General features: G+C 47.3%; 2 protein-coding genes across 4 annotated transcripts in view; one reads left to right on the top strand and one right to left on the bottom strand.

Moving 5' to 3' along the window:
* The first annotated feature begins 1,433 nt into the window (after positions 1–1,433).
* On the top strand, positions 1,434–10,791 carry AGT (angiotensinogen). Its single transcript, XM_058543088.1, has 4 exons — positions 1,434–2,281; positions 6,776–7,043; positions 8,763–8,907; positions 9,721–10,791. Exons 1-4 carry the CDS (start codon positions 1,453–1,455, stop codon positions 9,898–9,900), a joined length of 1,422 nt encoding a protein of 473 aa, XP_058399071.1. The 5' UTR covers positions 1,434–1,452; the 3' UTR covers positions 9,901–10,791.
* A 9,158-nt stretch (positions 10,792–19,949) lies between these two features.
* COG2 (component of oligomeric golgi complex 2) overlaps positions 19,950–25,430 on the bottom strand; it is a 58,463-nt gene continuing 52,982 nt past the window's right edge. For all 3 annotated transcript variants that reach the window (XM_058543087.1, XM_058543085.1, XM_058543086.1), the window contains 3 exons: positions 23,799–23,938; positions 22,290–22,473; positions 19,950–20,635 (listed from right to left, as the gene is read on the bottom strand). In XM_058543087.1, the coding sequence (XP_058399070.1) occupies positions 20,534–20,635; positions 22,290–22,473; positions 23,799–23,938 (426 nt within the window). In that variant the 3' untranslated portion in view covers positions 19,950–20,533. The remainder of the gene's footprint in view (positions 20,636–22,289; positions 22,474–23,798; positions 23,939–25,430) is intronic.

The following is a 25,430-nucleotide window of genomic DNA, read 5'->3' as shown; positions in this document are numbered from 1 at the left end:
ATGAGCTCTCTATCATCAGTTACACACCTCAGCTGGGATCTGAGGTGTACATTTCCTGGGTGATGGTACACAGTTGGCTTTTTCTTGCCAGGCCGATTTATAATATAAATGTGTGTGTTAGTCTTATATTCCAGATTATATTATATAGTCTTATATTCCAAACCTCTGTGTGTGTTAGTCTTACATTCCGTAGTTTACCACCTACCCTGGGGCTAGGAGGCCTCCACAAAGACCTGCTGTCTGGCCCACATTTGGTTTTCTAGGGGGAAACTTATAGCCATAGGCACATGGGTGTATTACTTGCTCAGGCTGCCACAACAAGTACCCCAGACTGGGTGGCTTACACAACAGAAATCTATTTCCTCGTGATTCAGCAGACTGGAAGTCCAAACTCAAGGTGTTGGCAGGGTTGGCCTCGGCTGTCTTCTCCCTGTCTTCACATGGTCTTCACCTTAAGTGTGTCTGTGTCCTGATCCCTTCTTCTTATAAGGACACCAGTCAGATTGGATTATGGCCAACCCTAATGACCCCATTTAACCTAAATTACCCCTTTCAAGACTCTAGCTCCAAATACAGTCACATTTTGAGGTACTGGGGATTAGGATTTCAATACATGAAATTTTATTTTCACGCAAATATTGTGATACTTTATTGCTCAAAGTATTCCTCTAAAAATAAGTTAAAGTGGCTGGCTTGGTGGCGTAGCGGTTAAGTGCGCACGCTCTGCAGTGGCGGCCCGAGGGTTCGCAGGTTCGGATCCCGGGCGCGCACCGACGCCCTGCTTGTCAAGCCATGCTGTGGTGGCATCCCATATAAAGTAGAGGAAGATGGGCACGGATGTTAGAGCAGGGCCTATCTTCCTCAGCAAAAATAGGAGGATTGGCATCAGATGTTAGCTCAGGGCTGATCTTCCTCACACAAAAAAAATAAAATAAATAAAAAAAATAAGTTAAAATGTTTCCATATTACTCTTTTATTAAATATGTAATTATTGACTAAAGCATAATATCACAAATTAACATAAGGCAAAAATAATATCAGCCACTCATTCTTGAAGAAAAGTGCTTGCGATATTTTGTGAAAACATTTGTTCACATTTTTATTTGATTTAATGGACAATTTGATATTTTTCTTAAAATTCACAAATGTCTTAATATTAGGAGGTTATCACTGTTTTAAAAATTAAACAAAACCAACCCCAAAATAAAACCCTACAAAAGGACAACTCAGCCCATAGCAGTGTGTTTGCACCTGGATCATGTAGCTCTTTCCCATGGAGCTTTGAATCCTTTCTTCTCTTTGAAGTTTGGAGACAAGGGGGGATTTCTCCTAGGCTAAATTGTTGCAGGAAATATTGGAATAACTAAAGTCTGGCTAGAGGGCACTTAATAATCACCTTTCACCCTTCACAAGATATTTCAGGGAACGCAGAAGCGAGCACCCCCGTCAGAGATGGCTCCTGCTGCTGTGAGCCTGAGGGCCACTATCTTCTGTTTCTTGGCGTGGGCTGGTCTGGCCGCTGGTGACCGGGTGTACATACACCCCTTCCACCTCCTCGTCTACAGCAAGAGCAGCTGTGACCAGCTGGAGACGTCCAATGCAGAGACACCCAAAGACCCGGCCTTCACACCTGTCCCGATTCAGGCCAAGACGTCCCCTGTGGATGAGGAGGCTCTGCGAGAACAGCAGGTGCTCGCCGCTGAGAAGCTGGAGGCTGAAGACAGGATGAGGGCTACAGAGGTGGGGATGCTGCTCAACTTCATGGGCTTCCGCATGTACAAGACACTGAGCGAGATGCGCAGCACGGCCGGCAGCGCCGTCCTCTCCCCAACAACTCTCTTTGGCACTGTGGCCTCTTTCTACCTGGGAGCCTTGGACCCCACGGCCAACAGACTACAGGTGTTCCTAGGGGTCCCGGGGGAAGATCAAGGCTGCACCTCCCGGCTGGATGGTCACAAGGTCCTCTCTGCTCTGCAGACCATCCAGGGCCTTCTAGTCGCCCAAGGTGGGGCTAACGGCCAAGCCAGGCTGCTCTTATCCACGGTGGTGGGCCTGTTCACAGCCCCCACCCTGAGCCTAAAGCAGCCATTTGTGCAGGGCCTGGCTCCCTTTGCCCCCATCACCCTCCCACGCTCTCTAGACTTGGCCACAGACCCAGATCTCGCTGCTGAGAAGATCAACACGTTCATGGAGGCTGTGACAGGGTGGAAAATGAACAGACCCCTAACAGGAGGCAGCCCAGACAGCACCCTACTCTTCCATGCCTACATCCACTTCCAAGGTAAGGCAAACCCTTGGGGTAGGCTCTACCCCTGGGTGGGTGCCAAATGGCAGTTCTGTCTCTGTTGACTCAATGTCCCATGGTTCGGCTGAGCTGAGCAGACCCGGGCCGTGGAGATGGGAAGGGTGACAGGCATGAGGAAGTACCTGGAGACCAAACTCAAGGACAGAAGTGGCTGTTCCATTGGGCTCCTTGGATGAGCAGTGGTTGAGCTGCCTACCCAGTTTCTGCCCCTTCACGCGTAGGTACTACACCGCATCCTTTCACTCTCGTCAGTTAATCCCCTGGGGACATGGTGAAGAGGTATCACTGCCTTTGTTTACCGATGAAGAAATAGAGACTCAGAGAAACAAAGTGACATGTTCAAGATGGCACAGCTACAAGCAGGGCTCCTGGGGTCCAAACCAACATTTACTGGCCCCGCAGTCCAGCTCCACGCTCAGAAGGGACAGGTTCTTGTCTCTTGAGAAGGTCCCTGTGCCATGGAAAAATAACCAATTTGTTTAATCACTTTCATGTTGGGAGGGATTATTACCAAAATATCCCTACTGCACAGATCGTTCATTCATTCAACAAACAATTGTTGAGGATTAGTAAGTCAAGACTCTGAGCTGGGCATCTCAGAGGGGCCAAGTCGGAAGGATGCACAGGCGCTGACCCCAAGCTGCTTGTTAAAATTCAACAGGGGAGATAGACTCCGCAGGCAAATGGCTCAGCTACAAAGGTGCAGGTGGCAGTGTCTAGGAAGGGACTCTGGGCTCAGAGCACTCAGAGGAGGAAGTGGACAGAAGGCCTTGGGGAGCAGGGGAGAAGGGTTGCAGTGAAGGGGAAGAGCAGACTGGTGAGCAAAGGCAGCCAAGTTCAGGACCAGGAACCAGAACAGGAGGGTCTTTGCTTATCCAGAACTTAGAATGAGAGAACAGCACCAGGGGAAGGCAGGGCTGGAAGGATGAGCTGGGCCAGATTTTGAGACTTTGGACGTGATACTGGGAAGGTTGGGGTTCATTGGTGTGCAGCTGTTTGAACAGGAAAGCATTCTGCTCAGAGGTCATCCCAGCGGCCTGTGCTATGTGGATTGGGGGTGGGGAGGGTCGTTGGAAGGTTATGCAATAGTCCAGGCAAACTCTCCCTGAGGGCATGCGCTAAGGTAGTGGCGCTGAGAATTGATGGGTGGGCTGGGGAGGGGTGTGTTTGAGGGACACTGATGAGGTTCTATCACGAATTCCTGGGGGACAGAGAGCCAAGTAAGTGTCAGGGGAAGAGCGAGAATCTCCCTCTGCCCTTTCCCTTAAGGTTCTTCTGGCTGGCCAAATAATCAACAAGACAGGTTAGCAGGAGAAAATAATACCAAGTTTAATAACATGTATACGTGGGAGAAAGCAGGGACACTGTGTTTCTCAACACAATAGCAGAAATTTTCGTCTTAAATATCATTTTCAGCCAATGACAAAGGAGGATTTTGGGGGTGGGGGGAGTCAGTTACAGGAGATTACCACTAAAGCACAGTAAACAAGAGTAAGGTTTATTATGTAGCTCAAGGCCTCAACTTCCACATTGACAAGTCACTAGAAATGAGCTCATCCCCCTCTCTTCTCCAAACAGAGAGGGAGATACCTTTACAAATGGAGATTTCCCTTAAAAATGTAAATGATTGTCTGGTAACTCTTCGCAGGGTCATCCAGAGAATGTGGCCAGAGAGACAGAACTTCTGATAAGAGGGGCTTGTTGGTACCTTTCCTATTGTAACATTTACCCTACGTTATCTTTACAGCCATCATGATAGATCTGTTCCAGGAAGGAGCTACCATGTCAAATTCTTTAGGCAGTTAGTGGGGGAGGTCAAATGTCCTCAGAGAAAACAACCAAGGTAAAGAGATAGATTTCCGGGTGGCCAAATCTTGATCTCCCACATAAGCAAGCAGTCAAAAGACAGAACTGTGGCAACGGAGAGAGGTTAAATAGAGCATGATCGTTTTCTTCCTTGGATAATATCCTGGAAGTCTATAAAACCACAAAGGAAAGGACCTCCAGCCCGCCGGTGGTGCAGGAGGAAGATGATAGACCCCACATTGCTCAGGTCCCAGCACCGATAGGACATGAGAGCAGAGTCCAGCGCAGGGGCCATCCAGCTGATGGTGGCCACACCCCATGGAGGGCAGAGGGGGCCTGTGGGCTCAGCCTGCCATCCCTACGAAAAGCCCCAGGAGAAGGGCTCACTGAGAAAGTTGTGCCCTGCAAAAGGCAAAGGCAGAGAGCCACTGGTGTCAGAAATGCGCCTATCCACATGATTCACATGATAGAGCCAGATAAGAGGGGAGAGAAGAAGGCAGAGGAGGTGTAGAGAAAAGCAAACCACGCTCAGGATGCAGAAGTCCTGGATGCTCGTCCAGCCCTGCCACATCCCAGCCCTCTGATCCTGCTTACTAACCTTCCTTGCCTCAGTTTCCATCCAATGGAGAGGCACACCCCCTTCCTGCCCACCACAGTGTATCCATTTATGAGAGGAGCAGGCTGTGTCGGGGGCGCTAAGTCTCCTTGAGTATAATGTTCATTACAATGACCTCAGCGCACAGCCTGATGTTTCTCACTAGTGAAGACTCGGGGATTTGGGAGTGAGGAGCTCCAGGGCGCCCTTTGCCCAGCACTTGCTGTCACCTCGAGCAGGGTGCTGGCCCTGGCAGGTTCCACAGCACCAGTTGACTTAACCTTGAGAAATTTACTTAACCTCTGGGTGAGGATGTGCTCTGTGCTTTTCCGATGAGCAGAGAGGACAGGGCAGCCACCCTTGTTTCAGATTCCCATGTCTCTTTGCAGGCAGCATCCTTTTTTCATTTTTGTTTGTTGGTGGGAAAAAATTTAGTCCTTTTTTCTCTCTGAACTAACAAGCCTCCTGCCAGGCCTTGTGGCCCAGCGCTGAGCTCCCCAGGGGGAGCCTGTCAGGAAGGACACTGCGGCTTCTTGTTCGCACACCCTTTCAGGAGCTGGTCTTGTCCACCGCCAAAGCTCTCTGGGTATAAAGGGCAAGGAAGATGCTGGGTCTGCCACTCACTTCTCACAAGACCCAGACCCTGGGGAGGCAAAGCCAGTCTAGCTCCCTCCCTCCAGGGTTCTTTCCTTCCAGTTCCCTGTCCACTTGCACTTTGGAGACCTCTGATTCAGTAGAAAGGGAGCCCGGACTCTCTTTAAGCGGCCTCTATTCAGACTCCCAAGTGCCAAGTGCCAGGGACTCATCCTCAACTTCACCTTATTCTCCCAGAGACAACCATAAGACGGGCCTTTCAAAGTCAGTGGGAGGACTGCAGAGGGAGAGGATGTGCCAGTGTGACCGTCAGGACAGAGGTTTGGCTACTGTCATGGGGAGACCCCAGGTGACTGTGCCTTCAACAAGAGTTTGCTTACTTCTCCCCTACAGCTGAGCCAACTGGCAGCTCAACTCTGCAACCACCTGCCACAGCCAGCTGGTGGAGGGCACGGAGCGGGCGCCCCTCCCCTCAAGGCCCAGCACGGGAGGTCACACAGAGCACTTCTGCCCACATCCACTGGTTACAACTAGGTCGTATGTCTGTCCCTAGCAGCAAGGGGTCCTGAGAAATGTAGCCTTCCTTCCAGGAGGTGTGTGCCCAGCTCTGCATTCTCTGACTGACTGAGAAAGGGATGATGGAGACTGGAGGACAGCCCGCAGGCTCTGTCACAGCTGGCGCTGTTGGCAGATTGAAAAGTGAGCATGCACCGAGGAGTTTTAGGGCAGTGAAACTCTTCCGTGTGATACTGTAATGGTGGATACACGTCACTGTACATTTGTCCAAACCCACAGAATGTACAACACTAGAGTGAATCCAATTGTAAACTCTGGACTCTGGGTGATAATGATGTATCAGTGTAGGTTCATCGACTGTAACAAATGCACCAATGGGTGGGGATGTTGATAGTGGGGGAGGCTGTGTGTGTGTGTGGGGGGGTATCGTGTCTATGGGAACTCTCTGCACCTTCCTCTTCATTTTGCTGTGAACCTAAAACTGCTCTAAAAAATAAAGTTTATTTTTTAAAAAAAGTGAGGGTGGCCAACCAGGACATGGCCTTGGGCCAGGACATATCTGGGGTGAGTTCACCAGGTCAGTTCCTAGTGGGGTAGTGTCCTGAAGCTCTCTGGTTTCCTTCATGCGCCTTAAGTGAGATGACAGATGTAAGATCTCACGTTGCTGCCCGGCATGGATTATGTCCTCAACACTGGCAGTTACTGTCACCTTGTGAACTCAAAATGGCTGGATTTGCGGGAGAAAGACTTGCCCGGCGCTCAGGGTCCTGGAGCTGGTGAAGTGCTGGGGCCGGGAAAATGCGGGGCAGCCTGGGGTGTGCTGGGAGGAGGGCAGGGCAGGGGTGAGGCTTCGGAGGGTCTGCACTCTGCTCAGCAGGCATCCCCGGCCCTGCGTCCGCCTACCTGCCTGCCCAGCCCCGGCTGACTCTTCCCTCCCTGTCTCCTGTCTGGGTCTCCAGGAAAGATGAAGGGATTCTCCCTGCTGCCGGGGCTGCAAGAGTTCTGGGTGGATAACACCACCTCAGTGTTGGTCCCCATGCTCTCGGGCACGGGTACCTTCCAGCACTGGAGCGATGCCCAGAACAACCTCTCCATGACCGGTGTGCCCCTCAGCGAGAACGCCTGTCTGCTGCTGATCCAGCCCCACGGCGCCTCAGACCTGCGCAAGGTCGAGGCCCTCACCTTCCAGCACGACTTCCTGACGTGGATGAAGAATCTGTCTCCCCGGTACGGCTCCCAGGGAACCGCTCAGAACCTCCAGGGCTGCTCCCCCCAGCAAAGTGGGGAGCTGTGCTGATCCTTCTGCCCAGAGCGGGAGGGGGCGTAGGGTGGACGCATGTGCCTGTGTTGGCCAAGCCCTGGACACGGGCAGGGAAGGGCCGCGGTGGCGCTGGAGAGCCGGGCAGCCCCTGCTGTTCCAGAGCAGAAGGCCTGTGCCTCCAGCCCACCATCTCTCCATCCATCTAGCTCTCGGTTTATCATCTCTCATTCTGGATGCAGGAGAGGTAACGGAGAGGAGGAAGATTGCTTTCCTTGTGCTTACCCACCAGTCAGAGCACGTCAAGATGCCCTCCAGAGGGGGACCTTTGTGACCCCACCCCCCACACATGCACAATCTGCTACATTCTAAGAGCTTCTTAGAACTGACTTCCCAGGAGTGTGTGGACCCCTCCGAGAGACTTGGGGCAGGACTTTCTTGGGGAGCAGCCCTGGACTCCAGAACTCCCCTGGTTTGCTGCCAGGTTCCTTTGCTCCTCTTCCCAGCATGGGGCACTAGACTTGGCCTACATACCAGGCCCTGAGCAGTAGGGTCCAGAAATCTGCCCTGAGACAGGCACTAAGGGGCACAAGTCGCCTCCTGAGGTCAACTCTTTTTTTAAGTCAATTTTTTTTAATTGTCGCAAACACGTAACATAAAATTTACCATTTTAAACCGTTTTTAAGCGTACAGCTCTGTGGCATTAAGAACATTCACATTGCTGTGCAACCATCACCACCATCCATCTCCAGAACCTTTTCATGTTCCCCAACTGAAACTCTGTCCCTTATTATACAGTAACTCCCCATTGCCTCTTCCTCTGAGCCACTAGTAACTACCATTCTACTTTCTGCCTCTATGAATTGAACAACTCTATGTACTTCCTACAAGTGGAATCATACAGTGTTTGTCCTTTTGTGACTGGCTTATTTCACTTAGCATAATGTCCTCAAGGTTCACACATATTGTAGCGTGTGTCAGAATTTCCTTCCTTTTTAAGGCTGAATACTGTTCCATTCTATAGATATACCACATTTTGCTTATCCACTCATCATCAATGGACTCTTGGGTCACGTCTACCTTTTGGCTATTGTGAATAATGCTGCTATGGACATGGGTGGACTGTCAACTCTTGTAAGGGTTTATTGTGTCACTAGAAACATCCGTGTGCTCTCAAGGATGCCAAAGGAAGGTAGAGGTTCTACATGAAGGTCAGTTGAGTTGACGTAAGTAACACACAGGGCACAGAGGCTGGCGTTTTACTTTCTTCCCACCTCTCTCCCTTCCATGGGGTCTCTCTGTCAAGAATACCACTAAAAGGTACTGGTAAGACACAGTGCATTATTTTAGAGAATAGCATTTTTAAATTATCCAAGTAATACATCTTCAATGCAGCCTAAAAACAGACTAGAACAAAGAACAGACAACTATTCATAGTCAACCACCCAGAGAGCACTGGTGTTACAAGTTGTATGTCCTTCTCACAGTATTTCAAAGGACATGAAGGTTTTTTTATTGTATTTGTCCCCGAAAATTTTCCCAAGACAATCTAGCAGGGTGAGGAGGGCACACGTCCCCTTCTTCAGGGACATATGCCATCTGGCTGGCTGGGTCTTCAGCGAGTCCTCTCCGTGTGGCCCTGGGCCTCACACTGGAAGCCCCTTCCTAACTGTGCCTCATCTCCCCAGGGCCACCCGCCTGACCGTGCCCCAGCTGGTGCTGCGAGGGTCCTACGACCTGCAGGACCTGCTCGCCCAGGCCAAGCTGCCCACCCTGCTGGGCGCCGAAGCAAACCTGGGCAAAATCAGTGATGCCAATGTCAGAGTCGGAAAGGTACTGTGCGGCCGTGTCTATCTGTACCTGACTTGGGTTCTGTGTGTTCACACATGGGAGGTGTAATGGGAGGGACACAGAGGACTCTTTGTGGGGGGCAGGGTAGGAGGAAGAGGAGAGCATGGCCAGGTTGGTGAATGCCCAGGGTGGGAGAAAAGTGACCAGAGTTTTCTGGGGCTTTCCAGGGACAGGTGGAGAGTAGCAAACCCCTCCCCACCAAGCGTTCTGTGGCTCTGCCCAGCCTGGCCTAGCCTTGGGTTCCCCCCAGATCCTACAGCAGGATCAGGACTAGGGGTCCTAAGAGTAAGTACCCCCAGGCCAAGTGCTGGCCCTGTCAGACAGCTCCTTGCTTTAGGAAAACACTCAGAAGTAGGCAGACTGTCCCCCTGCCACATGGAACGATGCATCTCTGCAACTGAGAAGGTGCCTGGATGTTCTGGGCACTGTGCTAGGTGCTGGGGATAAAAAGGGGTCACTTACAGTCGTGGCCTCAGAGATCACTGTCGGGGGAGGCATGAGCCCTCTGTGCTAAATTAGTAGAATGAACCAACCACTGGTGGGCCACAGTGGAGGGGCCAGGGATTCTGCCCCAGACAGCCAGGTGGAAGGTGGGAATAGGTGGGTTTGAAGGACCCTTTAAGGAGGAGCCGTCACGTGAGTGAGAGTTGTCTACACCGAGGGACATGCATGCACCACGTGTCACCCAGTAGGCTGGAGAAACGTCCTCCTGTGGGTGGCACTGCACAGCTGTCCTGAACCCTCCCTGGGCCCCATGAGCCTCCAGGAGCGATCCCAATGCTTGCTGTCTTGCAGGTCCTGAATAGCATTCTTTTTGAACTAAAAGCAGAAGGAGAGCAGCCCATAGTGTCTGCCCAGCAGCCAGAGGTCTTGGAGGTGACCCTGAACCGTCCATTCCTGTTTGCTGTCTACGAGCGAGACTCTACTGCCCTCCACTTCCTGGGCCGTGTGGCCAACCCGCTGAGCATGGTATGAGGCCCAGCCGCCACGGAGATGCAGCTGTCACTGTGCGAGGGCAGCAGTGCACAGCAACGCTAATTTGTCACCGCCAGTCTTCCACTTTTTCTTCCAATGAGTCATCTTGGAGCTGGAAAGAAGCCGTTTATCCTTGGTAAACGTGGCACTGTGTATAATGGGCAGCAGAACCTACAGGAAGAAGCAGCCCTCCTGGGTTCTTAGGTTTATCTTGGGGGATGTGGCGGGAGCCAAGAGCCAGTGTTTGGCACAAGATGACTGTTCCGGAAAGAGTTTGCACAGACCAATGTATTTGTGAAACCAAACATTGTTTCCTTTTTAATTGGGAACACGAATTGGACTTTAAAATTAAAATACATATTTCATTGTCCTGGGTTTACATTTAGCTTATTGAATGTGAGCCTATGACCTGCATGCAGTCTCCACGATGCCTTAGTTTTTCTTGGTTTCTGTTTTTATTTCCCATGATACTTGTAACTTTTGAAAAACACATTACAAAAAACACAAGCATCTGAATGTAAGAACATATTATCATGTCTGATTATCCCTTGTGTTATTAATAAATGTCTTACAACAATAAGCAAAAAAGAAAAATTCTTTCACGTAGCAGCAGAACAAATATGCCATTTAGCTGACAGACCGTACAAATACAAGTGCTTTCTAGGACTTTGAGCCATATTTTGGACGGCATTTCCATGGAAGGTGCAGGCTGGTACTTAGCCGTCATTTGGAGATGTTTTAGGTGATGCTTTTCTCTGGACACTTCTATTTTTAAGCAGCAGTTACTGACTGTGTGATGGACAGGCAGGTGCATGGGGAGGCCCTGCACCCCACACGCAGCTGGGAAAGAACAAACAAGGCAGATGGACACTTCTTTCTTTCCGGGGACACAGGGTCAGATTGCTGCTCACATTGTGCGCAGGGATAGAAGACAGAGACAGAAATCTTCACAAATGAACATTTGCACACTTCTTGCCATCTGTTGAGTGCCTCTGCCTGTTCCCCCTTGGTGGGATTAGATCCCCACCTTCTAAACCTTGGGCAAAGCCTGAGGAGGAGGTGGGTACTGGCAGGCCCCATTGCTCGCTGATAACAGTGAAGATGCTTGCTGATGTACATAAAGCATTTTCTCTTCATCTCTTCCACAAATATTGCAATAACTGTAATCTTAATAACTATGTAATATGGTAGCTATTGATAAGAGCTCAGAAGCACAGCCTAACAGGGAAGGGAGCTAGGAAGCGTCGAGGGGTGGGAGTGGGGATGGATGGCTTCAAAGTTGACCAAGTTCTTTCCTGCATGGAGTTTCATTGGCATAAGCAGAAGTGTCTGTGTTCTGCTTGTATGGTGACTGCCCTGCCCACTGGTGCTCAGGCCTTGCCCTCCCCTCTACTGGGCCATCCTAGCCATGATCCAAGGGGCTGCAGCTGACCAGAGTATGCTGAGGGTGGGTGGTGGGGTCTGCTCCTCTGACTGAGGCCCAGGCCTACACAGAAGAGCAATGACATCCTCCAAATCTCAGTTTCTCCCCCCCACATTCCCAAGCACCCCTCTCTAGTCTGGAGTGCATCTCCCTAGGTTGAATGTCAAGGGGAACAGGTGGTCCCTCCCACCTCTGTGGCTGTGCCAGGCACATGAGAGGCAGCGTGACTGGTGCGTAGGAGTGTGAGTTCTAGAGATGGATAGGCTGGGCAGGAAGCCCAGCTCCAACACTTACTACTGTGGGACCTGGAGCAAGTCACTTCACCTCTCTGGGCCTCCTTTCTCTTCTGTGTAAAATGGGAAGTGCTTGAATGAATAAATGAATAATAAACACGATTCTGTCAATGGCACTCAGTCCACAAAAAGGTCACGACCTCCACCCTGTCTGGAAGTCCTGTTCCATAATGGTGCAGCAGGAATGGAGGTATTTTACCTGTGGGCAACTGTGGTAGGCTGAAGAACGGCCCCCAAAGATACCCAGGTTCTAATCCCTGGAACCTGTGTATATGACCTTAGATGTCAAAGCGGGCTTTGCAGATGTGATTCAAGATCTTGACATGAGGAGATGGCCCTGGATTATCTGGGTGGGTCCTTAGTGCAGTCACATGCATCCTTATGCGAGGGAGGCAGAGGGAGACTGGGAGACCAAGGAGGAGAAAGGCAATGCGGTATGGGGCCACAGGCCAAGGAATGAGGACAGCCCCCAGAAGGTGGAAAAGGCAAGGTTGGAAATTGCCCACCAACACCTTGATTTTGGCCCAGTGCAATCCATCTTTGACTTCTGACCTTAGAACTGTAAGAGAATAAATTTGTGTTTTAACCCACTGAGTTTGTGGTAATTTGTTACAGCAGCAAAAGGCAAGTCATACAGCAACCTTGACACACACCCTCAGATACATCTCCTAATGGCATCTTTGAGGGTCCTTCAAAGGCTGCTCCCCCCACCTTCCAGGCTCTTCTAAAACAACTTCCCTTTGGTGTCTTCTTCAGGGGCCAGTGCTCCCCTTTATCCATTAAAGAGGATCCTTGACCATCCAAGGACTGGGCTGGCACTTGGGGAGCAGAGGAGGTGAAATGTCCCAGGGGAGGTTTCTGGGAAGGGCCTCAAGTTTGCAGCCCCCTTGGTATACAGGCAGCACCCATCCCTGCCTTTAAAGCTGAAGGTGAAGTTGTCTGCTGAGGATCCTTTCAGTTCTCGGTAATCTTCCTCTCCCCTTCCCCAAATCAGCCTTGCTTTCTGAGCCGCACAGGGAGCCCCCAGACACACGTCACGTGGATACGGACGGATGCTTTTCAACTCTAATTCAAGTGGCCTGTCGCCTCCTTCTAGAGAGCAAATGAGCTTTAGCAAGGGGTGCACATTCCTCATAAACCCCCGACCTCACAGCATGGCCGCCCGAGCCATGGCTCCTGAAGGGGGAAACACCACGCAGCACCCGCGCTTTGCTCTGCTACTCTGCGGAGGCTGCATCGGGCCTCGCTCCCCACCGCAGGGTGTTAGCGAACTGTAAGTGCTGACCAGAGCCCGCTGTTCACGGGCCGTGGGGCCTCTGTCCACTGCAGCCATCCCTGGGGTCCCTTTGTCACTCTTCACCATCACCTGCTGTACTTGGGCTCACCTTTCACCACCCGGCACTCCCTGCTTCCTTCTACCCGCAGACGGCAGCGTGGGGTAGATACTGGCGCATGTCTGCTCTCCAGTTTGGTCTTTTGGAAATGGCTACTGGACGTCAAGTCTCTTGGGAGAACTGGAAGGTCAGGGAGTTTGAAGTCTCACCACTCAGCGTGGCCCCTGGGCCTGCAGCAGCAGCCGCCCTGGAGGGATATTAGAAACGCAGAACCTCAGGCCTCCCCCAGGTCTTCTGAGTCAGAACCTGCATTTTTACGGGAGGCCCAGGTGTGCACACTAGAATTTAGGAAGCACTGCTTTAAAAGGCGCACAGAATCTCTGCTCCCAGCACAGGCTTCTAGAAGGGGCTGTGGCCACAACCAGTCAGACTCTACCCCCTGAATTTACGCTCTTAGGGGGATGACACATCTTCAGATCAGAGCTACAACAGTGGCGGTTTCTTCCGTAATCCCTAAAACAGCTGCAAACGGACAAGGGCGTAAATGTGTGTTGATTACTGGATTCAGAGCTGCTCCTCCAGCCCCCAGCATATACCTACCTTCTTGTGACAAATAATGATGAGAGGCCACCAGAGTGCCTGGCTCTGTGCTGCGTGTGGGGACCCAGCAGGGAGCCGAGTCACGACCGGTGACGTCATCCTGAATCGTAAACCAGGGTTTTAAAGTTACCGGTAATGACGTGAGACAGACCTGCCACACTGCAGCTAGAAGAACAGAATGTTTGTATTGTTAACTTTATTGTAAAAAGCAACTGGCAGTAAACTAGCGGATTTCTGCTCGTTAGCAGGCTGTTTCGTCTTTGGCAGTTGCCAGGAGTAGAACGTTGCCAACCGACCGCTGTGCTGTTCTCCGGCTCTTTTATAAATGGGAAGTTGGGTCAGGACGTTACAAGGATACAAAATACCAACATCTTGCAGATTACTTAACACAAAAATATTAACTCTAGGGGTTTGTTTCTCTTAAGCACTTCTGCACTAAATTCTAAATCTTCCTGGAGTTGCAAAGTGCTTATCCAGTAGACAAGGTAATTATTCAGCAATTACAATCACCTTCAACCGGAGATTTGGGCGTGAGACCTGAAGCGATGATGTCCCAGGGATGCTTCCCACGGCCCACCGAGGAAACTCATCAAATCCCAAGTCTTTTACTGAGTTTAGAAAACTGAAAGATTTGGCAGCAAAACCCAACCTAAACAGACGTGAGGCTAAGATCTTTGCATTATAGAAGTTTGTAGTGTGAATAGTCCTCAATTTGCTGCAGAGACGTGTGTGTTTGATTACCAGGTGCTGTTCCAGAGCCCCTGGGGATGTCACATGACATTACCCAAAGAAACCACATTACCTTTCTAAAATCTGAAAAATTCTGGTCACTGAAACATGTACTGATGGTTTTAGACAGTAGATTGTGGATTTGAATATCATCCCACATGATTTGTTTTTTCCTAATAGGCAATTTTTTTAGAGCAGTTTTAGGTTCACAGCAAAATTGAGCAGACAGTACAGAGTTCCCATAAAACTCACACAAGCACAGAGTCCCCATGACCAACATCCCCCACCAGAGTGTTACATTTGTTACAGTCAATGAACCTACGCTGACACATCATTATCACCTAGAGTCCATAGTCCATCTTAGGGCTCACTCTAGTGTTGTACACTGTATGGGTTTGGACAAATGTATAATGACACATATCCACCATTACAGTGTCATACAGAGTATTTTCACTGCCCTAAAATCCTCTGTGCTCTGCCTGTTCATCCACCCCAGCACCTGGCCACTGATCTTTTTACTGTCATCATAGTTTTGCCTTTTCCAGAATGTCATATTGTTGGAATCATACAGCATGTAGCCTTTCAGACTGGGTTCTTTCACTTAGTAATATGCATTTAAGGTTCCTCCATGTCTTTTCATGGCTTGATAGCTCATTTCTTTTTAGTGCTGAATAGTATTCCGTTGTCTGGATGTACTGCAGTTTATCAATTCACCTGGTGAAGGACATCTTGATTGCTTTCAATTTTTGGCAATGATGAATAAAGCTGCTATAAACATCTGTGTGCAGGTCTTTGTGTGGACACAAGTTTCCCCATGTAGTTTTTAAAGTTGCAGAATGAGCAGAGATGTTCTGGGTGACATGAGAGACTCACAAACATTGCATGTTGAACGTTAGTGGCTCTAACACTTCAAGGGAGCGGGGGTCTCATAGCCCACATCCCTGCATTCAAGTTACCTCATTCTTCTGTTGTGTTACCTGCAAAGAGTTTGATCCTCTGAGGCATTTAAGTTTTGTTGGGTAGGTCCAAACGAACGTTTGGTCTAGGCTAATATGATGCCACTCCTGAGGCCACATCCTTCAGAGGATTCTTCTTGTGGCCCATGTGAGAGTCTTTCCATTCTGGCTGGCAGGAACATACACGATTTCTGGGCTTTTTGAGCTCTGAGGATTGTTCCACCTGCTCCTTTCAAGAAATCCTCTCCTGGCCTTGATAGCCTCCTCACAGGGCAGCTGATCATAAATCAAGAGACCTCCCCCCCCACAGATCCCTACTCTATTACTCTGACCCCCAAGTTCTAGCCTCGTCCTCCTCCTGGGCTCTAAACTGTCTCAACTCAGGGAGGTGGCCAGGCTCCAGAGCCTCCTGTGCTGAGGCCTGGACACTGTCCACGCAGGACGCTGGGTGATCACACGACTCACCTTTTTCGTTTCCCTTCTCTCTGGGACCCTGCACTTCTGTCGTCCAACGTCTGAACAGTGTCTGAACAGTGTTGTTTCATGCGTTTGTCTCGATTTTTAGCTGTTTCAGGTGGGAGTATGTAAATCAGGTCCTCATTACTCCATCAAGCTGGATCACACAGAAACTGTAACAATCAAAATGCGATCTCAAAGATTAATAATACATTTTGGTTCAACATTAACAAGAGCTAAGAAAAGATGAGACTCCTGATTGATTGTTCTGAAATTCAATCTGAAAGTGAAAACTAATTGAAACTAAGTGGAACATGAAGGTATTTTTAAAGTCAAATGAAGGTACCACTTCTTTCACTTGGTACTGACAAATTTTTACTGCCATCCAACGTGATGCTTAGTGGCCAATCAAGAGAGGCAGGGTCTTTTAAGGGCAACTGAGACCCGGGGAGTGCCAGAAATGTTTGCACGTCTCAAATGAGAGACAGCGTTTCCTTTACAGCTGCTGAAATTGAGGTATTATGAGGAGAGAGAGGACTGCCAACTGGGAAATGTCTGCTTTTTCACAAATTGGGAAACCTTCGACTGGAATGTTTGGTTGCTGATTAGGCAAGATCTCTCATATGTATTAAGATGCCATGAACAGAGAAAATAAACAGTGCCTTCAAATAAGAACCCCTAACTGATGTTGCTTAAGAATCTGGCGTTTATCACTGTTCTTGAGTTCTGAAACATCAACATAAGCACGAAGGTCTATGCATTCTCAATGATGTGGTTATGCTAGCGCCAATTATTAGCACTAACCAGAGCTGCTGCTGTCCTTAAAGCAGGGCAACATCCAGCAACCAAAGGAAATCAGCATTAGAGCTCCTGAGGTGCCCTGCTTTCATCCCACCGTGAGAGGTATTAAGACACAGAGCAGCCTTTCCATAAGTAGGTTTTGTGACTCTGCGGTTCTCACATGGGCAACTCCATATAGTAGTTCTAGGGAGCTGCAAGGAATTATTGATCAAGGCCCCCAATAGGAGATTGAGGTGTGTATCTAAAGAAGCTCCATAATCCATTTTCTTCGCTTCTTCCTGGACACACAGCTAGACTAGTTCCTAGCCTGTGTGGCTGAGACCCAGACACCAGAGTGTGTGGAAGTGTGGTGCGCTCCCACAACCACTCCCTGGGGTGCCCTTCATGCTCTTTTCCCCTTCTGGTTGGCTGCAGCTGAGGGGGAGTAGACCGAATGGTGGCCCCCAAAAAGATACGTCTACATCCTAACCCCCGGAACCTGTGCAGGTGACCTTATTTGGAAAAAGGATCTTTGCAAATGTAATTAAATTAGGGATCTCAAGCTGAGATCATTCTGGGTTAACCAGGTGGGACCTAAATCCAACGACATGTGTTCTTCTAAGAGACAGAAAACACAGAGGAGAGGAGAAAGCCATGTGAAGATGGAGGCAGAGACTAGAGTCGCACTAACTTAAGCCAAGGAACACCTCGAGCCATGAGAAGCTAGGAAAGGCAAGGAAGGACTCTCCCCTAGGGCCCTCAGAGGAAGCGGGGCCCTGCCGACCTTGATTTTGGACTTCTGCCTTCAGAAGTGTGACAGAATAAAATTCTGTCGTTTGCAGCCACCACATTTGTGGTAATTTGTTACAACAGCCCTAGGAAACTAACATAGGAAGTCACCCCCAGGGTGAACACAGAGGCCTCAGGATGGAGATGGCCGACTTGCAGTTAGCCTGCGTCCTTGAGTGACTGCACAGAGCACCCCTACCGACCCCTTCACTGCCTCCCAAGCACTGTTAGATGACGTTGGCAAGGAATACACCTCTCTTGTGCTTGAGACCCCTTTTTCATTCTATATGTTACAAAGTAAAAAATATAGTTTTACAGTAAAAAAATATTACTTCAACTTTATTCAACAATGATCCTCTAAAGCAAAGCTAACTGATAAAATACATATTAAATCAAGGAGACGTTCTGGGGAAGCGAGGGATGAGTGTTCTGGAACTCTTTGCTTTTTACCTAAAGATTCTTGTTTCTTAAGCCTAAAAATAGATATTATGACATCAAGGATGTTGCTATTGTGAATCAAGCTGGGAAACATGATGTAATTGAATCAAGGCCGAGCCTGGGGCTTGACAGGCGTTGAAGAAATCGACAACTTGGGTTCCTATTCCGGATTCTTACCTTCTCTGTTCCAATGCTCAGATTAGGGAGGGAGAATTACCTAGCAGTGAATAAACTGGGCTCTGGAACTATCTTACCTGGGTTTAAATTCCACTTATCAGTTATCTCAACTCCTTAATTTCTGTCTCAGTTTCCTCATCTGCAAAATGGGAATAACAGTGCTGGAGTTGGAGGAGGCTAATACATTGTATCCCTCCCCAACCACATTTTGAAACAAATGAGAGGCAAAGCAGCCAGCCATATGAGGACAAAATTTTGAGTCTTTCATTGACTAAGGCTGGCTGGAGGGAGTAGCTCAGCCATGTGGTTACTGAGGTAGACTTGTGCTGGGTCAACCAGGCAAGGCTGGGACTATGCTTCCCCAAACTCCCTTCCAGGTATGGTGAAGGTCTGAGTTGGCCATGGGAGAATCTCTGCATGATCCAGAAGGTGGAGCCATGCAGCATGTTTGGGCCCAGCAGTCCACTGCAGGGCCAGGCACTGCTGCAGCTCATGCACGTCATGCTGAGCAGTAGGCTCACCAACTGGCATGAGGTGCTAGCCCCCACTGGATCTCTTCCTTCAGCTTCCTCAAACCCTGGGCCAAGCATGTGCAACTTCAAGAAAGCACAACTTCTTCTGCAGGTCACTCCATCACTACACTCGGGAGCCCGGAGGCAGCAAGAGACAGGTGCAGGTTCCATGCTGTCCCTGTGGGTACCAGTTTATCCCCACTGGTTCCAGTTCACCCTTGCTCTCTCCCATTTCACATCCATCTTTCCCTTCCAACTGCCCCCTGCTGCCTACAGGTCCAGCAGCATACAAAGTAGCAACAGACTTGTGCAGATTGGTGAGCCAGCTCCCACAGCTGAGTGAGGTCAAACCTGTGCAATAAATGCCTTCTGCTGTTTCGCTCACGTGGTTGTTTCTCTGACCAACTTTCTAATATTAAACTGCAGAGTGAGACACTTATCCATCCAGAAGCAGGGACTACACTGCTAAGACCAGAGCATATGCTCTCCGTAGGGAGCAGAGAAAGGCCCAGAGTGCTCCTCCCTGGGGCTCCATCACCTGCACACAGAGTGGGAACTACCTCACAGCTGTGAGAGCTGGGAGGCTGTGCGGGAGCTCCTCGTACCCACACGCTGCTGCTCTTGATGCTTTTGCTGGGATTCCTTTCATGCTCCCTCTTATTTCTCTAGCTCTGCACCTCATCACCATGCTAAAAAAAATCATTCCTACTGACTCCCAGATCTGCTTTCTTAACTGCCTATCATTTATGCTTTTCCTTTCTCCCCCTATAGCTAACCTTTTTTTTTTCTGGTGAGGAAGATCGGGCCTGAGCTAACATCTATTGCCAATCCTCCTCCTTTTGTCCCCCCTTTCCTCCCCAAAGCCCCAGTAGATAGTTGTATGTCATAGTCGCACATCCTTCTAGTTGCTGTATGTGGTACACAGCCTCAGCATGGCAAGAGAAGCCCCAGTAGATAGTTGTATGTCATAGTTGCACATCCTTCTAGTTGCTGTATGTGGGACGCGGCCTCAGCATGGCCGGAGAAGCGGTGTGTCCGTGCGCGCCCGGGATCTGAACCCGGGCTGTCAGTAGCGGAGCGCGAGCACTTAACAACTAAGCCACGGGGCCGGCCCCTCTATAGCTAACCTTTAAACAAAGAGGAGACTGTGATGAAAAGAAATGCAAAGCTAGAGGAATAAGCACAGCTGCGTTGATATCACTGAAAGGGCAGATGCCACAGCTAAGCACAAGTGCTCTACATGCATGTGCAAGTATGTGACTTAACGAACCAACTACATGCCTTTAATACCTCTTTCCAATATTCTCAACTCTTTCTCCTCCCTACCTCCAGGATTAACTTGCCAGGAAGAGCGGGCCTGCTGACTTCTATGGGACGGTGCATTTGTTATCCTCCCATGGAACAGAACTCCCACGCATCTAAAGGCAGGTTCCATGACAGACAGGGCCCTTCCAGGAGGTGTGAAAGAAGAGGCACTACCCAAAAGGAAATGTGTGTCATCACAGGGCACAAACAAGGAGTATCTAACTTGTGCTGAATTCACAAATAAAAGGTACACATGCTCTTGGCAGACACTTCTTTATTTAGGAAATAAATCTTCCCTACCGGTTCTAGTTCCTGACAGAGGTCTGAGTGATGAGCAAGATCAGAAGCACTGTTCTTAAATACCTCGTGAAGAATGGAGAACCACCACTTTACAGCCTCTTTCAGAAAGTCAATAAACGTACAGTTATTTCACCTCAGAGAAGAAGGGTGTTTCCACACAATACGGTCTCTCCACTGCAGTTAGTTGCCTCCAACTGCAGGACCAGGAAGACAACTTTTTATATTCATACCTATAGATTTACTCTAATCATATTTTAGAAATCAGCTCTTCCTAAGATTTACAGTAAAAATAAAAAATTTGCTCTGTAAACTATAGTAGAAAGTTTCAAATGTCTTAAAAACTATCTTCCATACAATGGAAAAAGGCTTTTGTGTTCTTCTGGGTGAGAGAAGACCCAAATATGCTGAGAGAGCTGCATTGGCATGTTGCTGGAGATGAGTGGAAGCACTTTGCTGCAGAGGCCGGTAAGAGAACAGAGACACTTTCTTCCCTCTGGGCCCCAGTCCAACTTTCCTCTCCCCTCGGGCTTGTCCCAGATACTTAAGGCTGTTCTGCTGTTGCCTGGTCCTTGGCGGTGACAACAAGCTCCATGAGAGCTGCAAAACTTTTTATGTCCTTTGTTTGGAGCCCCATCTTTTGTATCTGCAAAGGCCATGAGAATGAACTAAGTTACTAAAATTTAAGCTGAATGTGGAAAAAAATACCCTTATAAAAAAAAACAAAATATCCATCCCCACCTTCTACTAAATCAGAAAAAGTTCCCTAAAGACTGGTTGAACATTTTTTCTTTAGAGCCAAGGATTTATTTATTGTAAAACTTTAATTTGGGGGCCAAACACTTGGCATTCTGAGAAGCTAATATGTTAATTTATCTCAGTCCATGAAATCAGGTTCTTACCAGGATAAGAGCCTCTTTTGTGGACTGGAAAAGAAAATTCACACTAGAAGAAATAATAAAGTGAGCTATTTTTTTAAGTGAAGAATTTTCAAAAAAGGATTGTTCTGAGCTCTTAATTTCTTAACATGTCATCAACAATCTTTTCTGAGAATCTGACGAACTGAAAACACTTTGGCTTAGCAACTACCGTTGATTATTTTGGCAATTGAGACACAGCACACCAGGTTCCCTCTTTTGTTTAACAACAACACATGCACACACACACATGCACACATACACACGCACACACAGGAAGATCTGGAAAAGTCTACACCAAATATTTAGTATTTGCTAGTGTGCTGTGGTTCATTCTGCGGACTGGGATGGAGGAGGGTCTTGTCTTTTCCTTTTCCCCATCTTCCCTCCCATCCCTCCTTCTTTCTTTTGCTTATTTGCTCTTCATGATCTATAACAAACTTTCTTGCTTGTAAAAAGTTTTTAAGTTTCTCTTGTGAATTAAAGAAATAGGCAATGGACTTTTGCCAGGATATATCTCTAAATTCACCTCAAAGCAGAAAAATTTTGATTTTCAGTGATGATCCTGATGTGTAAAAGAGAGTCCTTAGGGGGCTAGAAAGCCAAGCATCTTCTAATGGAAATTTTACAATTTCACTTCTTTTTCTTAGCAAAAAGGTCTTCCTTGAGGATCTACTGCTATATAGTAAATCTAAACAGTTTAGAAAGCCAGTTTCTGAACATCTTAAAGTTTTATGATACTCAAGAAAGTCACCTCAGTGAGAATGAAAGGCCTTGCATGTAATCCCTATCTGCCTCCTAAGTACATTCATGTACACTGATATTCATCCACACGTCATGACTCTAAGATCTACGTTTTACAGAAAACCTAGAAAACCCAGGCAGAGAAGCAAAAAAGTTGTGTTCAGATGATTTCTCAAGTACCACAGTGAGAAATCGGTGGGCTAATGCTTTTCTAATTATTCTAAGCCAAACTAACAAATATTTCAAAAGACCCTGATTTGGCACTGATTACACATCAGGCACTCTCCAGGGAGTGGACCAAAAAGACACCATCTCTGTTTGTGAGCTCACACTCCAGTGGGCTTTGTGAACATGTGTGCCAGTGAACCAAGCCAATGTCAACTGCACCAGAGATCAATTCATCAAGGTTCAACAAGTCAATTTTCAGTATTCTTCTATCTTTTCTTTCTCATAATTCCTAGATGCAAATCCCTGACCTTTGAAAGTATTTTGAGGCCCCGGCTCTTTTTTCGAGCACCCGGGGAATGTACTCCCCAGCCCCCCAGCAGCATTTCTGGCTCACATGAACCACCAGGAGACTGCTGAGCCCTGAGAATGCGGTTTCAGACTCGCTGGAACTGATGACAGTTCATGGGTTACCTGCTCTCCTAAGTATTCAACATCCAAGGCCAACTGCAGCCTGATTTTGTCGTCATCACTCATGCCGCCACCACTGGAACCAACGGGGTTGGCAGGAGTGGTTTTTCTGGCTTGTTTTAGCCTTTTCAGGCTCTCCTCCATTTTCTTCACAGAGTTCAGGACATCTGACACAGTTTCATAGTACCTTAAGCACAAAACACATTTACTGGTGAAACAGACTGATTTGTATACAACAACAAATAGACTAACTGGCTTTGTGTACCAAAAAAGATTTTTTAAGATAAAAATTGATTTCTAATAGAAAAAAAAAAAAAAAATCAACCATGGTAAATATTTAATGTTTCTTAAAATTGAAAGATAAATAGGGTCTTGACCCTCTAGTACTCTATTCTCTCAGAACTTAAGAAATAGGTACATGGATTTTGTTTAAAATTTTAGTCCTAAACACTAAGAAAATCATAGGCCAAATTGTTTTTCCTCTATCAAGGGTGAACATCTATAGCTCATTCCCCAAATGCAAGTAACAAATTCATTTACAATTAGTTCTAGGAATAGTTCATCTTTTAAAGAGTAAAAGCACTTCAAAATTTTAAATAAAACTGCCTTCAAAATATTACAATTATATATTATATTAATATTATAATTATATTCCAAATTACAAATGAGTTACTTCTCAAAACTTTGTTTGTAAGATGGTTACTTGGCATTTGGAATACATTTGCCCACAAAAACAATATTATTATTCATTGTTATGTTCTAAATTAACCCACAAATGCACTTACGTCATAAGTTATTGAAATAAATAAAATACTACTGCAAAATTAATAATTAAACAAAATTCAAGAATAAAATTGAATAGTAAACTTTCTGACATAACTCAATGCTGGCACTTGGGCAAAGTAGATTGAATTAGAAATGGAGACATTCAACCACGGTGATTCTGAAGATCTCCTCTATTTTCAAGGATTTTAGGGTTTTAAACACCAATCCTTTATGAGTTGTAATTACACTTCAAAATAGCTTTTCTCTTCCTTGATTACAATGGTCTCATCAATGTTAAGTCCTTTGGTTATCCGGCACTATCAGAGTCATTTTAGACTGAGAAAGCTGAGGAGAGAAAAAATCTAAAGGAAACAATGTGCCTGGACTTGTACAATGACACCTGCATGAAATGACATTAAGGGTAGTAAAAGGCAGGCATGCCCAGGGGGAGCATGGAACGTGCCTGGACCCCCAGAAGGTATATAGCCTGGGAGATGCCAGGGCCAGCGTGAGCCCCAGCCAGCTAGAGGTAGGTGGCTCAAAGCCTTGGGCGGGCGAGTACAGCAAGCACAGCTCACTGTCAACATAGACAGGAAGGGACCGAGCACCTACACCCTTACTTGTCCAGCAACAAAATGATTTGATGTTCTTACCACCCTATCTACAAGCAACCTGTGATGGTCTTAGTGGTCTCTGACTCAAGGCTTTTCTAAGAAAGTCTGGAGTATCTACATTTAAGTTACTTACTTATGAGTGCTCTCAGAGAGCGCACCTTCTAACCACTGCTGAATTCTGGGCTGTTTGAGCTTATCCTTGTGCCCACTCTGAAGCTGGTAAAATGGCCTCAGAGCACTGTCCACATAAGAGGAAGCTGTAGATGGCACCTCCTGGAATAATGTTGGTAGGGGTTACAGATGCACAGAAAAAAAATAAAAGACAGCAAGTTACTTAAACTTCAAGTTCAAAAGGATACTACCCACGTACCAGTTTTAAGACATGTACCACCTCCATCCCTCCCAAAAAGTAACAATAATATTGTCTACAGAAAGGCACCTAGAGAACAGTAGGGAGTCAAGAAGAGTAAGCAAGGGAAGATGGTGGGAGCCCAAGTGGATTCAGATGCTGGGCCAGCACCAACAGCTAGCTACCTAAGGCGCTGCTCCCCGTAATTTCACATCCATGCTAATCACAGGGTGACCTCATTAAATTCTGGCTCTGATGTGATATGTGTATATGGGGGGGCTGGGGAGGGGGAGGGGGAGGGGGAGGGGGCTGAGTTTTGAGATTGTGCATTTCTAAAAAGTTCCCACCAGATGATGCTAATCCTGCTGGTCAACAGACCACCATTTGAGAAGCAAGGATCTCTGGTGAGTAACTTCACTTTTCTTAATTTTGGTTTCTTCATTTGTAAATAAAGGACACTAGCACCCACTTTGTAGGAGGACTAATGAGAGTGTACATAAGGTTTTCAGCACAGTGTCTGATCCAAAATGCAAGCACTCAGTAAATATAACATCCTATTGAATAGAAAGGGAAAGTTGGTAGATTACTAAAAGAAAAATAATGTATTCGGCAATATAAAATAGGTCTCTCTTTCCCACTTCCAAGTGGGAGCTTCAAGTCAGACCAGAAAGAGAAAATTAGGTGACAAGGTATTTTTGCTAGAACTGGTAATTCTATCACATGTCCCACATTTTAAAAGGAAAAGGAGAGCAGCCATAGAGGAGATTAGCTCAATCTTAGTTCAGCAGTGACAAGCCACTCACTGCATCCAGAACACCGCTTCGGACGGGAAGATTAATGCAAACAGCAGACAAGGCCGCCACACTTAGCACTCAACAAAGAGTCTGGCCCTAAACCAGGTGTGTTTGTAGGAACCCCAGGGATATTCCAAAACAGCACAATGTCTTAGGAGAGTTTCACAGTTCCTGAGAATAATTTTAGTAGTAAACTGCCTAAAATCCAACTCTACACCCGGGAAAAAGAAAATTAAGTGAGATCTAACAAGAACGAAATAAGCATAAACGCATGAAAATGAGAGTTCAGCAGGGAAAACTGAAACACTGGTAAAAACAAATCCCCCAAATCACCATTCCATAAAACGAGCAAACAAGAGAATTTGACTTTAAACCAGTGTTCGCACAATTTTTCATCTTATAAATGGATTTAATATTTCTTAATGCAGCCTTTCAAATCTTATCCAGTAAAAGAACAGGAGAAAGCAGGTACTTCCAATCACAATATGACGGGATCAAAGTAAATTCAGATTTTTTCAAATACAAGATCTGAAGACAAAGTACAGGACTTACAAATATTTTATTAAACTACTTTCTTTTGAAAATACTGTCTTTCCTTAAGGTCAAAAGAATCCAGAAAAAG

This window comes from Diceros bicornis, chromosome 6 (genome assembly GCF_020826845.1).
Source record: "Diceros bicornis minor isolate mBicDic1 chromosome 6, mDicBic1.mat.cur, whole genome shotgun sequence".
In the NCBI taxonomy this organism is placed as follows: Eukaryota; Metazoa; Chordata; class Mammalia; order Perissodactyla; family Rhinocerotidae; genus Diceros; species Diceros bicornis.
The sequence above is the reverse complement of the archived record's forward strand: the minus strand, read 5'-3'. Positions and strand labels throughout refer to the sequence as shown.

Excerpts from the sequence above, each read along its gene's own strand:
- AGT (XM_058543088.1), top strand. The coding sequence starts at position 1,453 with ATGGCTCCTGCTGCTGTGAGCCTGAGGGCCACTATCTTCTGTTTCTTG. Across the intron at positions 2,282-6,775 it reads TGCCTACATCCACTTCCAAG|GAAAGATGAAGGGATTCTCC; the intron begins GTAAGGCAAACC and ends CTGGGTCTCCAG. Across the intron at positions 7,044-8,762 it reads ATGAAGAATCTGTCTCCCCG|GGCCACCCGCCTGACCGTGC; the intron begins GTACGGCTCCCA and ends TCATCTCCCCAG.